Source organism: Podarcis bocagei (genome assembly GCF_964188305.1).
Source record: "Podarcis bocagei genome assembly, chromosome: 13".
NCBI lineage: Eukaryota > Metazoa > Chordata > Lepidosauria > Squamata > Lacertidae > Podarcis > Podarcis bocagei.
The window spans coordinates 14,978,328-14,996,510 of NC_138138.1; the positions used below are offsets into that span (position 1 = coordinate 14,978,328).

Here is an 18,183-nt window from a genome sequence, read left to right on the forward strand (position 1 = left end):
CCTGGTGGCCTCTGCCCCGCCCCGAGACTGGAAGGGAGGGACGGGGCTTCCACTGCGGCTGCGTCTCTGGCTCTTTCGACTCATTCCTCCTCCGAGTGGGCTTGAAAGAGCGGCCGATGGATGAATCGGCCGGCGACTCTGAAGCCTTGTGCAAAGTAGAGGAGGCGGAGAAGCGACGGCAGGGAGCTTAGGCGCCGCATCCGGCTCATTGTGGGAAGTCAAGATGGCGGCGGGTAAGTGTGGGAAGCAGCTTTTTCCCTCCGCCGCCCCCCTCTCACCGGGAATAAAGGGGGCCCCGCTGGGGGGTGACGTTGTAGAACGCAGAGTTCTTATTTTGGGAAGGTTTGAGGGGTCGGACTAAGCGGGTTGGGGGCTGGTTTGGGCTTCCGCTCCCTCCCCTCCCCACGGAGTGTACCTGCGGTGCAAGGAGGCGCTCTGAGCCACTGCTCTGGGAAAGGAAGAAGGGCGAGGCGGCCTGGCCAAGTGCAGGGGAGACCCGTAGTGGGGAGCAGGGGGAGGAGGAGGCACCGAGGAATGGAGGCGGGGGAGACTCCCTCGCTTTGCAGAAACTGCAAAAAACGAGGCAGGAATTGGGTTTGTTTTTGTAGCTCAGGACGTGCTTCGCTTCTGGTGTGCCTAAGGCGGCCGCCCCAATTATCCCCTAGCCCGTCTTTCCAGGTGCTGCCCCCCTCCACAAAGGGCCATAGAACTGTAGAGTTGGCAGGGGTCCCAAGGGTCATCTAGTCTTAAGTTTCTCTTTCAAAAAGGAAACGTGGGTTAAAGTGGCGCTGCCGCCCCCCACTCACTTTCCTGCTCTGGCTTCCCTAACAGTTTTCCGAGTTGCGTCACTGGATCCAGCCCCCTTTTCCACAGGTGACACGGGGCTGGAGGGAGGGAAAGAGGGCTTTACGTCGCGCACAAAGGCAGCCTCCTAGAAGCGCTCTGGGCCGGCGCCGTTTCGCCGAAGGCGCCGGAGGACCCCCACCCTCAGCTCCTTCAGAAAGGACTGGAGCGGAATAGCCCTTTCTCTTCTTCCCCAACCCTTGTCGTTGGAGGAGTCCCTCAGTCCCTCGCTTTGCTGCCTCCCCACCCCCGAAGCTTGGAGGTTCCCCGGCAAGGGGGAGGGGAAAAAATTGAAACTTACACTTTCGTGCATCCCTCCCGGCGTGACGCTGCGCGCTGACGTCACGGGGCTGTAATGGTGGTGTGCCTCGAGATTTTTTTCATCAAACAAGTGTGCCTTTTCCCAAAAAAGGTTGGGAAACACTGGTTTAGACTTTTGAAAGTTTGAGTCTGGTGTCTGTAAGAATTTGAAAGTCCCTTTCTGGGGCTTTTCCTTCAAGATATGCATTACATTTTTTATGTTCTGCATGTCTTCCTGTTAATAAAATCACAGCTCTAGGCTTGGAAGGGAGGTGGAAACCTTGAACAGAAGCAGAGGGGTGATGCTGCTGCTGTTTGCTGCTTCTCCCCAGCCTCTGCTAATGCTTCGTGTCAGAAAGGAGCTGAAAGTACCTAACTGGCATGAGGCCTGCTTCTAGGAAGGAGAAGGGTGCTAGTAAAGGCAGTTGTGCCAGTTCTCTAGGTAGCTGTCCATTTCCATTTTCCAGGTCTCTTGTCCCTTTGTTTTTCTGTGCATACACAGACTTCGTGTACTAATGAGCAGGCTTGTTGTGGTCAAGTATTGTACATTTTAAGTGCCTGTCCTTTCTGGTATAAAGCAGTCAAAAGCAGGAATGATTCCATTTGTAAATTTCAGCGTTTTTGCGTGCTTGATAGGTTGGCAGCAGAGTAGATTTAATAGCCAGATGTTTATGGCTAGAGGGTTGGTCTGGTCTTGTTACTTTTGGAGCTGAACCTGCAGCTGCATTGCTTAAATTTGCAGAATGCATTTACACCACAAAGCAAAAAGCATGTTGTGCTTCATTTATTTTGGAAATAACTTCGAGGGGCCTGTCACGTAGGCTGATTCTTGCCTTTGTTGTCTGGGATTTTGGCAGTTAAACGTGATAAACAGGCCAACTGAGCCATTTAGCTTGACCCTTTGTGGACAAAGATAATCTCACAGTGTACTTGGTTACCAGTGAAAGCCTTTTTGGAGCTGTGGTGCAACGTTCTGGTTTTTTGTGCTGTTATTTTGCCCTAAATTTCCCTCAAATCCTAGTTCTAAGATCCAGAATTGCATGGGAGCAGCATTTATCCACAGTTACCAGACTGTAATATGAACGCTCTTGAATAATCAAACTTTTCTGCAAACACCTCCAAACCCTTCTGCATCATGAGGGTTTTGCTTACTTTTCTGGGTACAGTCATTAAGATACATGTAATAGGCTGCTGGTTCTCTTGTGTAAGTTTTTGGGAACTAGTGGAGACAGAAGATGGCCTTACGTGTTACCTGAATAGAAACTCAGATGCTTGATTCCACCCTCAAATTTAGATTAATGTTAAAGATTATATATTACAGATTTGTCAACCGTGATAACGTGCGTGGGGCAAAACCTCATAGAAGCTACTGTGCTATATTTTTTCTACTCTACTCTGCCTATCCACCTGCTGCAATGTCAAATAAACAAGTATGGTAAAATAAAGGTTCAAGGGGTATTTAGACCTCTTTTCACTTGGCTTGGGTTTCAACTACTCTTCTCTCCCATGCATGCTCAAAAGAAAGGAGGGAGATGGGATGGGATGGGCAAAAGTGCCTGTAGCATTATTCTGTGTTTCCATAGAACAACACTGATAGCACCTTTGTGAGGAAGAAAACAGGCCAGTGTTAAAGAGAGTTGCATGGTGGTGGTTGCCTAAAGCAGTGTTTCCCAAACGTTTTTGGGCAACGGCACACCTGCTTACTGAAAAAAAATCTCGCGGCACACCACCATTAAAGCCCCGCCCCGTGACGTCAGCGCGCAGCGTCACGCCGGGAGGGACGCACAAAAGTGAAAGTTTTTCCCCTCCCCCTTGCCGGGGAACCTCCAAGCTTTGGGCAGGTAGGCAGGCAGAGCTGGGAAGGGGGTTTCCAGGGGACACGGCAGCTCCTCGAAAGGCTTCTCTCAGCTGCGCTCAATCCTCCTCGGAGAGGATTTCCCCTCCGGTCCCATGCCTTCGTTTGGGGCATCGCTCCGGCTGCTCCCTCTCCCGCCGCGCAGGAGCGATGCCTCTCTCTGGCTCTCTCTCCGCGCAGGCTGAGGGAGGGAGGGAGGTGCGCGTGTGACCCGTCTCTGCTGGGAGACCAAACCCAGCGAGGCAGAGTCGCACGGAGGCGCCCAGGCAGCGCTGCCGGCTGCGAGGAGGAGCGCCAGGCAGCAGCAGGAGGCGCGGCCTCTCCTCGCCGCCGCCGCCCGACTCGCCCGACTCCCTCCAGGCATCTCGCGGCACACCAGCCGATGTCTCACGGCACACTCGTGTGCCGCGGAACACCGGTTGGGAAACACTGGCCTAAAGAGCAACCTTTGACCTCTAATCTTAAAGAACCACCAGCAGTTTAAGGATGAAAGGATCACAGGGACTCAGTTATTGATAGGAAACTGCTGAAAATGGTGTCCCCCTGCCGCACAGAAAATACCAGCAGGCTTGCTCAATACAGTGGACGGTCGGGTTGCAAACGTGATCTGTGTGGGATGCACGTTCGCAGCCTGCAACGTTCGCAACCCGCGTCTGTGCACACGTGGGTTGCAGTTCGGTGCTTCTGCGCATGCGCAATCACCGAAACCCGGAAGCAACCCGTTCCGGTACTTCCGGGTTTTGGCGGTCTGTAACCCGAAAAAACACAACCTGAAGCGGCTGTAACCTGAGGTATGACTATTCTTTTCCACCCCAACCTCCTCCAGTTTTTGAGATTGCCATGGTCATGGTGCACACATTTCCCCAAAGCTTTTTCTGTGGATCTAAAATACTAGGAACCTTGTTCCTTTTTTAAAAAAAGAAAAGGTGCAAGGTTCTGTTCTTAACTTGGAACTCTAAGTTCACAGATGGTGAAATAACTCTGCTTTTTTAAAAAAAGTGCATGCAAGCTTTTGGGGTTTTTTTTAAACCTCTCTCCATCTTGGAGCTTGAACAAAAAGAAGCTTGCCCATTAAAAGTGCTCAGTTTGCCTATTTTCTGGGAGAAAAATTGCCTAAAAGCATAATATAGCCTTACTATTCTGAACATATGGTACATCTTCAGCTGATATTGAGCTGTCTGTTTTGCTCTTGAGCAGCTAATATTGAAATGTCAGGTGATCTCAGGACATTTAATATCCAATAAAAGCTGCAGTTGAAATGGCTTGAAATGTTGCAGGCTCTTCATTACGTCAGTATCAAGGCAAATTAGTTTAGAAGCCATGGCTGTGCTTTTTCTGAGGATCTAGAATAATTCTGAAAATGTCTGGGTGCTCTACCATCAAGTCATCACCCCCAATCCCCACTGAAAATGATGCCCATGACCCCTTCCTTGTCCATCTCCATTGATTCCATATAGGATATATATACCCTATATGGAATATATGTAAAAGGTAAAGGGACCCCTGACCATTAGGTCCAGTCACGAATGACTCTGGAATTGCGGTGCTCATCTCGCTTTATTGGCGGAGGGAGCCGGTGTACAGCTTCCGGGTCATGTGGCCAGCATGACTAAGCCACTTCTGGTGAACCAGAGCAGCGCACGGAAACGCCGTTTACCTTCCCGCCAGAGCAGTACCTATTTATCTACTTGCATTTTGACGTGCTTTCGAACTGCTAGGTTGGCAGGAGCAGGAACCCAACAACGGGAGCTCACCCCGTTGCGGGATTCGAATCGCTGACCTTCTAATCGGCAAGCCCTAGACACTGGTTTAGACCACAGCGCCACCCGCATCCCGCAGAATAGCATATTTTTTGCTCTATAAGACTCACTTTTTCCCTCTTAAAAAGTAAGGGGAAATGTGTGTGCGTCTTATGGAGCGAATGCAGGCTGCGCAGCTATCCCAGAAGCCAGAACAGCAAGAGGGATCGCTGCTTTCGCTGCGCAGCGATCCCTCTTGTTGTTCTGGCTTCTGAGATTCAGAATATTTTTTTTCTTGTTTTCCTCCTCCAAAAACTAGGTGCATCTTATGGTCTGGTGCATCTTATAGAGCGAAAAATACGGTATATATAACATAGAGCAAATACAGAAATATAGCATGATCAGCTAAGGAAGGAGGTTCTGTATGTCTGGGCCTCAATTGATTATAAACTTCTAGCACCAAACCATGCAGAACTGTTTGTGCTTTATGGTGAAAACAACATTTTGTTCTTCTCTTGCAGGGTAATCACTTTGATCAGTATGAAGAAGGCCACTTGGAGATTGAACAGGCGTCCTTAGACAAGCCTATAGAATCGGTAAGAAATCAGTTTTCATTCTCAAGCCCCGAGCAAGTGCAGCTCCACTAGCCAAGTTCAGATCTTACATTTAGATTAAGGAACTCAGGGATGTGTTCTAGTATATTTGCATGTCTTATGTTAACGTTAAAAATGAGGCAAGTCACTAATCAATCTAATCTGAAATGAGAAGAAAAAGCTATCTCACCTCAAATTGAAATAATTTATAGCAGCTGATTGTGCTAAACAATATTGTGCTAAAACACCTCTTTTATGGCCCGAGTGGATATTGAGGAGTAAAATATATTTTGCTCTTCCTTAGTTCACATTTTCTTTGGCACAAGGAAGAAGACTGTAGAGCAAAGAGGGCAGCATTAAGAAGAATTTAGTAAAAATAGGTTGCATAGGATTCTTTTTAAAACTGCCTATGGCATTAATAAAAATATTGGTGCAAATCTCCTTCCACCTGGATTTCCTGGCGAGAGACTACAGTCAGGAAAGAGAAGAGCCACTTGGCTTGCTTTTCCTTTTAAACATGTCAGGTTTTTGAACTCTCTTAATCATACCACATTTGTGTGTTCTCCCCCCGCACCATGGAACAGCTGTAGTTCAGCTGCCTAAATGCCCCTTTGAGCTTCATTATTTAATATTTGTGTTGGGCTGTAATGTCATTGGAGTTGCAGTTTAAAAAAAGATGTGATGGATACATATAAAGTATTATGGATAAGGCTGTGGAAATGAAAACAAAACAACCCCCCAGCATTTTCAGGGCTGGATTAAAAGAATTATGTCTGACCCCTTTACAACTTTCTGTCCTGCTCCATCCTCTGAATTTTATGCCACGTCCTTCCTTGGTGTTTACTCTTTGAGGAGCCTGAGATGCCTTTTGCCTTCTGATCTCTTCTTTTGAGCAGTCTCTAAGGCAGTGCAGAGCACGACAAGGCTCCACCTCTCTCCCCCACCTCAATTCATAATCACCCTTGCAGTTTTACCCTGCGGGATGAGCTGTAGTGTAAGCAAGCATGGTAGTTGAGACTGTTGCGCACCTGCTGGCCACCCCTAAAGTAGCAGTTCAGAAGGTGAGCAAGCCCTCTCTGTAACTTGAGTAATGTTAAACCAATCCCACATCAAGAAGCTGTGCATGAGTTGAGTAGGTTTCCTGTGCCAAACACAAACAAGGGAAACATATTGGTTGAACAATTCCTACGACCCCACATGTAAGATCATTGGGTCCTGGAATCTGCCTTAAGAGCCTTGGAACCTATGAATCCTCAGGATGTTACTCTTCTTTTGTGTTCTCCAAAGTTGCAAAGGCAGTTTGTCTAAAAACTGTTCTTTGCAGGTGTGGAATAAGGGCATATTGACCTTTGTATGGTAATAATGTCAAGAGTGACAAAGCAAATTGACCCCCATCAGCATTCCAGTGCTTGCAGTCGGCCCTTGTCAGAACACAGCACTTGCTCCTTGCCCTTTCCTACATGTTCTTATTTTGCTCTCTTTCTACACGGTGTTGCTCTTTGCAGATCAGCCCACGCGGCTTTCACCCTGATCAGTAGGAACCTCACCTGTGAAGTTAATCCAGCCCTGTGAATGCTTTGTATACAGAGACTACTGGCTGTAGGCTCTCTGGAGTCCAATTTAGGAGCACTAAAAACCTCATTAAAAAATAGTGTTAGGAACGAAGCAATATACATATATTTGCTTTCCTGTGTAGTAGATTGGTGTTTGTGTGTGAGTATTTGTGTGCGTGTTGAGATGTTCACAGAAATTTACACAACTTGGGGTGTTCGACGTTTTTTCTTCCACAGCAGTTGGCCCAAATTAGCTAAGCAGCCATGACCTGGTTTGTATTTGCACGGTCTGCATTTTTAATTTCTTTTCTAGGGTTTCCTCTCCTCCTTTCTCCTCTCCCCCCTCCCCCATTTCTTATTTCTGTTCTTCTGGTCCAGTGAACACTGCATTCAGTATCTACTGTCTTATTGTGCTGGCATGATGCTAGAATTAGGCATGGCGGTCACTGATGACACATGAAATAATGCTGCAGAGGGGGGTGGGAAGGATAGTGGTGATGCAGTTGCATTTGACTCTCTTGAATTATTCAGCGTTGTTTGTGTGTACATGCACACCCCAATTGAAATGCGAAGCCAGCTTCCCTCTTTGCAAATGTCATGGAACAGTATTGCGTGCCATGCTGGCGATGTTCGTAATAAGACAAATGACGCTGTGTTCCATAGTCATTCATGCTCACAGGGTTCCCTTCTCTGCCTATGCCAGAAAGGGACTGTGAGCCCATGAAACCCCATCCCCTTTCATAGCTAAGAAACTGGGGCTTTCCTGTTATCACCAGAGACCTGTCTCATTGATTGCATTGCAATGTGTACAGCAGCTGTGGAAAAATCTCCAGTGCCTCAATGTTTGCTTCTGGACCACAGATCTACAGAATGAACCAGTGTCTTATTTTTCTAAGCAACATGCCCCAAAGTTGTTGTTTTTTTAAAAAAATGTTGAACACCCTCCCGCCCATGTTAGTGGAGAGTTTAAAATCAGCATGTGGTCCTTTCAAGGTGCAAAATGCTTTCACCTTGATGTTTTTTGTGCAACAATCTGTAATTCTTCCCCCTCCCCCACCTCGGTTAGAGCCATGTTAGTTTAGTTGAACTCAGGTAGCTCTTAGAAATCAACGGGGCATGCTAGTTGTGGGTTGACTTAAAGGCCTGTTGATTTCAGAGGGAACTAAGTGCCGCTCACTCAGCCTGGGTTCAGTTTGTTATCCTTAATTAAACTTAAATCAGATTTACAGGAGAAAACCTCAATAAATAGTTTAAGCAAGTTACCTGATGAAGAGCAGTTTAGATCCAGGTCATGGAAGTCACAGCCCACCTCCACTTGTTATTATCATGCTGGTGTTTTAATTCCTATCCAAACTTATTATTTTCTTTGCCCAGTTTAAATACCCAGATTTCCATTTTAGGTGTTGCATCACCTATCTCTTGGAGCAAAGCTTTTTGTCCAGTGTCATAACATGATGTGGACTCGGTTTGGCTGGGAATAGGAGGCCAGGGCCACCATGGAATCTTAAAGAATTCCCATGTCCACCAGGTGGAACCCCCACAAGTGCGGGAGGTGTCTTAAGGCAAACTTGTATTTCAAATAGGACTGAATGTTTGACTGGAGAGAAAAGATTTAGTCCATCATCTGGCTGTATATTGTCAAATAAGTCAAGTACCTCAAATGCATTAACTTTATTAGAACAGCAAGAAAGATTTTAGTTTTCCCGAACTCTCCATCTCCATAAGCTGATGTGCCATTGCAGCAGTCTAATGTGTCTTCAGCTCTTTCAGCAGTAACTGTTTTTGTATACGCGAATCTTATCCCTCACAAGAGTGTGGCAAAGCAGACAGCCAAGTCACATGGAGGTGATATTTCTTGGTACTTCCAGCAAAATGGAGTCGTGGGCAGTCCTAGGTAGCAACCTTTGTCACTTATGACTGCTTGTGTTCTTGTTCTGACTTGGAGGTGCCAACAGCAGTTATAGCAGGTGGCCAATTGGAGAAGACTTGCTGTGCTGTTAGGTTTGCCCTAATAGGGGGACAGCTAGCCCTTTCTGGCAAATGTTTCCATAAAGAAAGAAAATAGTAAGCTGTCACCTACGCAGTGGCATTCTTAGTTTCATTAAATAGTTGGCAATATGTGAGCATGAGTGGCAACCCTAATTGCAAAAGGAGGCAATAAGATATGCAGTTAATTTTTTTAAATGTACTGTCCACTCACAGACTTATTCAAATAACTAAAATAGCTTTAAAATTTCCAGAGAGCCTAGATCAATAGTTCCCAAACAATTGTGGGCCACTGCCCCCTTGGTTTCATAAACTCACCCCCAGTGCCCCCTACCCCATACAAAGCCTTATTCAGAATAGTGGTTTGCGTGACCCGCTAAGGAAGATAATAACTCAGTAAAATTCAAAACAGTAACAATTACATATTTATTCAAACGCCCCCCAAAGCTGTTTTATTTAATTAATTCATCAACTTGATCTAGTGATACCAGCTTTTCATTTATACCTCCAGCGCCTTCAGCTGCCCTCTTGCCTCTTAGCGACCCCCTGGATAATCTCTCTGCTCTCTAGAGAGTGATACAAGAGAGATTCCCATTTTGGGAACCACTGGCTTAGATTGTTGAACGCTCAGGCTTTATTCAGGTTGTTTTTTTAAAAAATATATATATATATATACTGGTTAGATCAACGAAGCGGAAACTTTTAGTCTCTCAAAGTACATGATTAGGGAAGATGTTTGTCCAATGGACTCTCAACAGCTACGGACCGTGTTTTGGGAAGTTTATTTTCCAGCATGACTAGAACAGCTGTGAGTGTATATCAGGAAAAGTGAAACACTTTGAAAGGCTTAGTGCCGGAATGTGCTCTGATAGCAGTCATTGTTGCTAACATTTAAAAACACAGTGCTTAAAGCATTTCTGCTCACCCTTGGGAAGCAATATAACACAGAACATTTCCTTTTACCATTCAATGTTGAAAACTGATTTTTTTTCTTTCCAGCAGCAAATAAAACCCAATTTTCAGCTGGAAACGTAAAGTGGATTTACCATAAGGGCTTAACGGTAGTAAGTAAAGCCTTCTAAAACATAAGTGGATTTAAAGAGCTGTTGAGATCTCTTGGTTTTGGAAGCTATATAAAGCCCAAGGGATACTCCTGGAAAACTCTGGGGAATGGCTTTGCTTGGGAACACAGCTGAATTCACATGTGACTCTGCAGCATTATCTATTGAGGAGATTCTTACCTGTATTGCTACAACATGGAACTTGATAGTGACTGGAATAAACTTGGTTTGGGAGTCTACAGATCTTTGCATTGGTAAAGAACATGATGCTGTTTACATAATTCTTCAGCAACTGGTGGCCAGAATAGAAAATGTCAACATTCTCCCTCACTGGGGATGCTTTTCTCCCCAGCTGCTCTATCTCAGGCTAGTGTTTCAGCCCCACACACTTCAACACTGCTATAGCCTCCATCATGTAGCCAGCAGGCCAAAAAATAAACTAGTTCAGCTCTTTTCTTTAACAGTTATTGCCATGTGTAATGAATCCCTCTTTGGGGGCATTCTCATTAGAGTTTTGGGGGTTCATGGGACCTTGGTAAAGGTAAAGGTAAAGGTACCCCTGCCCGTACGGGCCAGTCTTGCCAGACTCTAGGGTTGTGCGCTCATCTCACTCTATAGGCCGGGAGCCAGCGCTGTCTGCAGACACTTCCAGGTCACGTGGCCAGCGTGACAAGCTGCATCTGGCGAGCCAGCGCAGCACACGGAACGCCGTTTACCTTCCCACTAGTAAGCGGTCCCTATTTATCTACTTGCACCCGAGGGTGCTTTCGAACTGCTAGGTTGGCAGGCGCTGGGACCGAGCGACGGGAGCGCACCCCGCCGCGGGGATTCGAACCGCCGACCTTTCGATCGGCAAGTCCTAGGCGCTGAGGCTTTAACCCACAGCGCCACCCACGTCCCCATGGGACCTTGACTCATCTCTAAATATCTTTGGGCATGTCATTTCCATCTTCTGTTGGTACGGTATCAGGTGTCGTAACCTCAGAAGTTTGATGGCGGCGATTAATTAGACAAAAACAGAAAAATTAATTGCACACTTAAATTGCTTTGAAGGACCAGGTATTGAAACATTAGAACATGTCCATCATGAATCAGAGATAGTTGAGGTGGGTGGAAGAGTGTTGGAGCCAGTTCTTGTCAGGTTGGAAGACGGGAGCAAGATGGTGATCTTCTGCAACAGAGTCAAGGAAGTGTGACATGGAAATTCCTTAAGAGTGAGACAGTACTACATACTATTCTGGCTTATCTGGTCTGGCTACTTTTCTTGAGGTTTCCTCCTGTAGTTGGAGCTGGAGTACAACCCCACACAACGTCTCTCATGACATCTATGGTTTTCCTGGGAGTAGTTTGCAGACATCCATAGGGTTCCTTTTGAAGATAGCCACTCAAGAGAGGAGGCTGAATTTGCCTGCACGACAATGGTGTCCTCAGATCTAGAAAGAACTACTACAGCAGTCCCTATCATCTCCCACTTTCTTGCAGAAAGCAGGGGACTGCCTCCAACCTTCCTTCCATCCCTGTCCTTAAAGTTAAAAATCTCCTGTTAAGTCCAGTAGGTGTAGCCTGTCCTGGCTTACCTGCTGTCCTGCTGATGTGCCATAGGAGTTGCAGCCCAAAGGTGGTCATGTAGAAAACAACAGAGTGGAGAAAACTTGTTAGAATTGTCAAAACTTGTCCAAATACTTTTCTTGGCTACAGTTCCAATTTTCTGTGCACTTAGTGTTTATTCGATCACAGCAATACATACATGGGGGAGGAAGGCAGTAAGAGGCCCAGAATAATTAGACAAACCATACCGTTTCTGTCCCATTGATGTGTCACAAAAGGAAAACAGCTTCTCACCATTTTGGATGGGAAGCAAGGTTGCCTTAAGGCCTGCTTTCTTTCTAGTTCTATCCCCTTCCTCTCTACCCTCACCAACAAAGATGCCACTGTGCATATTATTAATCTGTGTCTTAGGGCCATTGAGAGCTGCAGGCGAGTTGATGCTGGCCAAAGTTAACTTATTCCAAGCACACTCTGATGAGACTTGAGTTTTGTCACATTGCATATCTATACCGATCTGTGGACTCCCCTGGTTCCAAAGTATGTAACTTGACACGGCTGCCAATTTGACATTTAGCAGCAGCCTGTGCGTTGCTGAGCACTATAAATACTGTGCTTTCTAGAGAAGCTGAATGGTGTAGCACTACTCTTGGACTGTTCTCTCTTGCCTTCATTGTGTCATATGCAGTAAGCTCTAGGTTCTTGTTTTGGGGGATCTTTTTCTTTCCTTTCCCGTTATCTCCTGTTTTGCATGGGATCACCCTTTGTAGCACCTAGTCTTCCTGCTTATGGGTTCTTTGATACACAGTCAGCATCCCTTATGGAGCCACTCAAGAGATAGCGATACCTGTCAGTCTTTGTCGGGTGGGACAGGGGCCTTTTGGGGACAAATTTGACGTGGACTCTATTCACCTTCTCTTCTTTCTTTCCTTAAATGTCAAACTACTCATGGACACACCACTCATCACAGCCTCATTAAGCAGCTCTACATACAGCCTTTTCCGAGGAAAGGGTTATGCCTCTGTTGTTACCATTCCTGAATGATCATTATATCCAATGAGGAGGAGTATGACACCCGAATGCTTGTGGATCATCTCAAAATCACTGGCTGGTCCAGTTTGATATTTCATTGCTGCTCATTGGTTAGCCCCTGATTTACTCCTTGAACAAACCAGGGTGATCATTCTGCTATAATGGGCTTCTGGAAGGCTACCCAACCTTTCCTGTTGGTTGACCTCACACATGGCAGAAGCCTCTCCATAAATCTTAAGAAGAAGTTGCCTTCAAACCACTCCCATTGGCAGTGGCATTGAAGGAGAAAAAATGGGGAAGGTGACGGCTGAGAAAGCAGCTAACCACACTGCTTTGGTGCCTCATACGTTGAGCATTTGACATTATTTGGAAGAGAAGAGGACTATATGTTGAGCATGGGGATGATGACAGGCTCGAAGCTTTACCTTTCCATATATTGAAAGGTGCTCACCCTCTTGAGTGGCTTGGTAAGTGTGGTGCTAATGTGTATAACCCTCCTCAGGTTTTTTTCCCTCCTTCCCCATGTCCCCCTCTAACGTTTGTTTCTCCTCCCGCCCTTCACTGTGTCAGTCACAGCGCTCTTAAAACTCCCAGCTGGTCTTGTATTTATTTTATGCTTTCATTCTTCTTTAATAAGTACATTACTTGCAAGCAGTGAATTGAAAACAAAGCAAACGAATTAAAAACAAAAACAAATTACCATTAGTTGGTTGGACAGTTTCTTACTTTGTGTTACATTTAACTGTTCTTTTGACAGCCCAGTTTTTAAAGCCAGGTTCGTATGGAAATGCTTTCACTCCACCTGCACCGCTTTTGGAAATAGCATAACAGCTTCATTTGTCTGTTTCTTTTTAGTGCATTCATAACACAACACATGGAGCACAATGTCTCATCTGGGCGGTAGCTGTTTCCTTTTGCAGGAGTGGGAGTACAAGCACAGCTGTTTTTCTGTCAGAACTTCTTGCCAGTCTGATGTTGACATTTTTTATTGAATAACCTTCCCCATCTTTGCTGCATTTTTCCATATTAAAAGCCACGGAAAAGGTTTTTTAAAAAAATTATTATCACAGCTACATATTCCACCCCACCCTGAACAATCTGTTGACAGAAATAGAGCCAAGCACAGTGGTATGGGTATATAGAAGGAATCACAAGTTTTCAGGAACACAAAAAAATCTAAAACATACTCCAAACGAGCTAACCCCCAGCCATGTAAGGCCCAATTAGGATTGAGCATGCTCAGTTGACCAAAAAATGAGTGCCAGTTGAAAAACAAATGGAAAACCAGGGAAAGAGGGGTTTTAATTTGTTTTCTCTGGCTCCTAATAGTGTATCCAGGAAAGGTGTGGCTGGCTGGAACCCTGAACAGGAGCGCTCCTGTTAGGGACTGAGGATATGCTGCAGGTCCCACTGTTATTGAACAAAACCAAGTGCCCATTAACTATCACCACACTGACAGCGGAGTTCTGTACATGTCTATGCAAAAGTAAGCCCCATGCAGTTTAGTGGGACTCTTACTCAGGTGTGGATAGGATTGCCACTTAAAATACACATGAACATACCCCCTACACTCACGTATGAAGCTGCCTTGTGCTGGATCATATCATTGGTCCAGCTAATTAAGTATCATCTACCCTTAACTGTATGGGACGCGGGTGGCGCTGTGGGTTAAACCACAGAGCCTAGGACTTGCTGATCAGAAGGTCGGTGGTTCGAATCCCCATGACGGGGTGAGCTCCCGTTGCTCAGTCCCTGCTCCTGCCAACCTAGCAGTTCGAAAGCACGTCAAAGTGCAAGTAGATAAATAGGTACCACTCCGGCGGGAAGGTAAACGGCGTTTCCGTGCGCTGCTCTGGTTCTCCAGGAGCGGCTTAGTCATGCTGGCCACATGACCCGGAAGCTGTCGCCGGCTCCCTCGGCCAATAAAGCGAGATGAGCGCCACAACCCCAGAGTCGGCCACGTCTGGACCGAATGGTCAGGGGTCCCTTTACCTTTACCTTACTCTTAACTGGCATGTACTCGCCAAAGATTCAGGCAGAGAACTCTTTTTCAGCCCTACTGTCTGAGACCCCTGGGATCTTGTATATGCAAATCATGTGTTCGATCATTGAGCTATGGCCACCCATGGACATTGTGGTGGGGCAGCACCATTCAGCTGACTTCCTGAGTTGCTGCAGCTTACTGGGAAGGAGAGAAGCAGGGAGGTTGGGTCATGCAAATACACCAGGCCAGAATGGTTCCACTCCAACTTTTTCTACTGTGCTGACCTCACTGCTTCACCCATCCCTCTAAGCAGCAACTCAGTTGTCAGGAGGTCAGTTGAGTGCCACTGCCCCATCATTCTGCCTGCTATTGGTTATTGCCCAAATTCCCAGGGGTTTTCATGGCTTATGCGTAAATTTAAATGGCTTGAGGATTGTAAAAGATAAGACAATAAAATTTTGGTGGGGTTTTGTTAATACTTATTTCCCTTTTTGTTTTTGCCTCTGCCAGAATTTGGCAGTAGCTTCGTTATATGAAACAAAGGAGGGCTTCTCATCTTTTCAGAAAAGGTTTGAGCCATTGTGCTCAAATCTGTTTTAAAAATTTCAGTGAAACAGTAAAGTCCCACAAGACACTTTTGGTGACTACAAAGGAGCCATTTTCTAAAGTGCTCTGAAAATCACTTCATCGATGTGCCCTTTTTTCCTGTAAGAATTTTGTAAGTCCTGAAGCTCTGAATTTGAACAATTGGCTCAGCTCCATAATGAATGAAGCAGGTTATCTGGAAAGTTTCTTCTGGAAAAAGAGACAAATTTCAGTGCCTAAGTTTGAGCTGAAACTTTGAAGGTGGAGCTAAATGTTACCTCAACATGTGGATATTCCCAAATCTGTGTCAGGAGATGATGGTAAGGGTGAAGAGGGATGCTTGGTCTGTGCCCTCTCTTCCTTCATATAGCCATTTTTCTCTTAGCTGGGTTTGCTTCTAGTTTTGGAGCCTAGCTGGGGAAAACTCGGTAATTAAAATAAAATACATTTGTGGGAGGGACTAGCAAAGGAGTCTTGCCTTGGAAGGGTTAAACACCCACAAATTGTTCCCTTCAAGCCCCTCTCCCTCATATTGACATTACATAGGATTGGGAATCTTGTGTTTCCCTAGGAACATCTAGCTCCACCTTAATTATGTTTATCCTAGATCAGAGGTGGCTTCATGGATCAGATCCTCATCAGGATCATTCTCAGTGACCATATTTGACAGATGGGCAACGCTGTCCACCTGTCAGTCCTGTGATGTCATTATGATGACATGTGATGGACAGGGAGACAGCATTGCCCACCTGTAAAAAAAAAATCCCTTGTGCAGTTCTGCAAGCCTCCTCCCACCCATTTAAACACTCGATTAGGAGTTTTAAAGAGGAGCGTGCAATGAAAGTGTTCTCCCCTCAAGTCTCCCCACTCTCCCTCCTGTAAGCGCCTGAAAGGGGAGTGTGAGGAGACTTGACAGAGGCTTCAAGACGTCCCTGTGCTCTCATTCTGAACTCTGAAGGCTGAAATGTGAGCCTTCCTCAAGCTAAGGTTACCAGACATCCCCGTTTCCCGGGGACAGTCCCCGGGTTGACAAATCAGTCCCCATACAAAATCCATTAAAGTTGAAAAGTGTCCCCGGATTCATGGGGGGGGGGGTGTCTGGTAACCTTACCTTAAGCCTGCCTTTAATTGTGACGACTTCGTTAAAGCGCTTTGTAAAAGTGCTGTTTGAAACAGCTTGTGCTGCTGCTTTGCTGTGGGCGAGGCGTTACCACCTACCCTTCCTGCTTGCTTAAAGGAGAATTGTGAACTGTTTCAAACAGCACTTCTGCAAAGAGCTATAATTCCTGCTCATCAGCTGAGTGGGGATTCAGTCCTGCTGCCTGCTGATAGCAGCAGGTGGGCGTGGCTTGAGGGAAATGGCTTCGCAGGCCATATTGGACACCCTGGTCAGCCAGGATTGGCCCAATGGTGAGAGAGTTCCCACCCCTGCCCTAGATTATGTGGGATTTGTGGGATTTTAATTCTTCCACTGTTTCCTAGTTGCCAAGGAATAGCTCTGGACAAATGATGAATGCCGCTTCCTCTCAACTTTGCTTCTAAAGTAATCCCCCAGGTATCCAAGCAAACTCCTTAGATACGCCTGAGCCCCAGGGCTTTCCTTGTTATAAATGCAGCACTTAACCGTAGGAGAAAACCTTTTTATTTTCTTTAACTGTTGTGCAAATAGCTGACACTGAATTGCTGCAGTACTTTCCCCTCCGCCTACATTAATTTTTGACCATTTTGATTTTCTTTTCAAAAGATGAGACATTATGCTTGTTGTGTTTTCTCCCTACATGCACTAATGGTTCCTTGCTGTTTTAACCTGTTGCTAGGCCTGTTCCATTCTAACATCTTAGTACTTCTGTTAGCTTACATGTGAAATGCATCACCCAGTTTGTGCTTGAGCTCATTTTATTTTATATTTTAAATTCCTTTTAATCGGTTAATATTTTCAATTTGTTTTGTATTTTTTTTACTAACCTCACTGTATATTTTCAGTTTAACAATTGGCTGCATGCTAATATATATATCTATATACACATATATGTATATTATATATCTCTTGTTATATAATATATATATTATAATTGATTTATTTTTATTTTTAAAGAAAACCCAATCAAGTCTAGCCTGGATTTTGCTCTGATTGTGTTTTGGTTTCTAGTGGTGGGGGCAAGTCTGACACTTAACAACTTAACTTGGACTCTTTAAAGTCTGACACACAAACAAGTTTAAAAAAAAGAAAAAAGCAGACTAAGCACATCCGTTAGTTTTTCTTTGCACAAATCAAGTGGTGCTCTCTAGGTGATGGATATGATTGTATAAAGTAGCTTGATTTTATGCTTTTTAAATGTCATTTTTTTATTTTCTCCCCCATTGCTTCCCCTCCCCTTGTTATGCACAAAAGTTGCCCAGCACACCATCAGAAAGTGTGATGACCCTCCCTGAAACCCTGTTCCTGTGGAAAAATCTTGCCAGCAGGTGTTTTTTGTTTTTTTTTTTGTTTTTGTTAATTATTTTTTATTATGTAAATATCTTTTCCCTTTTACTGGGCATATATTGCTCGTAAGTAGTTTTTATTTTATTTCTTTTGCATGCATATATGTAGAAAAATGTCTTGTTCATAATGTGCTTCTGTGGAAGAGAAGAATATATTATTGGAATATTTTTGGTTTGTTTCTCTGTTCTGTCTGTCAGGATAATATTGGACACCGCTTGCTACAGAAGCATGGCTGGAAGCTGGGCCAGGGCTTGGGGAAATCTCTCCAGGGTAAGTAAGAAATCTGATTTGTTTAAAATGCTCATTTTACTTCTGCTTACATTTCTAGATTCCTCCCCTTCCCTCAGCCCTCTGATTGTACCCATTGAGTTTTATGTTTCTCATATTGCACTCAGTTTCTCTTAATACTCACAGGTCTAGTATTGGGTTTGTTCTGTGAAATGTAGTTTTTATTTAACGCAGACTGAAAGCAAGGAAGACAGTACAGTTGGAGTCAACTTAGAGAAATTTGTACGCTGTCCTCTTGATAGCTGACCATAGTACCACCATGATTTTGGTTTGCAGATGAAGGCACAACCAAAAAACAAAGAAAGAAGAAGATATGAACTGTCTCAACTAGCCA

The 18,183-nt window shown here is 45.1% G+C and overlaps 1 protein-coding gene across 6 annotated transcripts in view; it reads left to right on the top strand.

The window, feature by feature from the left end:
- GPATCH8 (G-patch domain containing 8) overlaps positions 1 to 18,183 on the top strand; it is an 82,918-nt gene that overhangs the window by 20,855 nt on the left and 43,880 nt on the right. For 2 of the 6 annotated variants that reach the window (XM_081166070.1, XM_081166068.1), the window contains exons 2-4: positions 5,259 to 5,333; positions 13,265 to 13,282; positions 17,759 to 17,831. Coding sequence is in view for 2 of the 6 variants with exons in the window: in XM_081166066.1 (XP_081022192.1) it covers positions 5,259 to 5,333; positions 17,759 to 17,831 (148 nt within the window). In the remaining 4 variants the exon portion in view is untranslated. Of the gene's footprint in view, positions 1 to 5,258; positions 5,334 to 7,120; positions 7,156 to 13,264; positions 13,283 to 17,521; positions 17,543 to 17,758; positions 17,832 to 18,183 lie in introns of those variants that run through there. The other 4 variants (XM_081166066.1, XM_081166067.1, XM_081166071.1 and 1 more) reach the window with 3 other exon arrangements.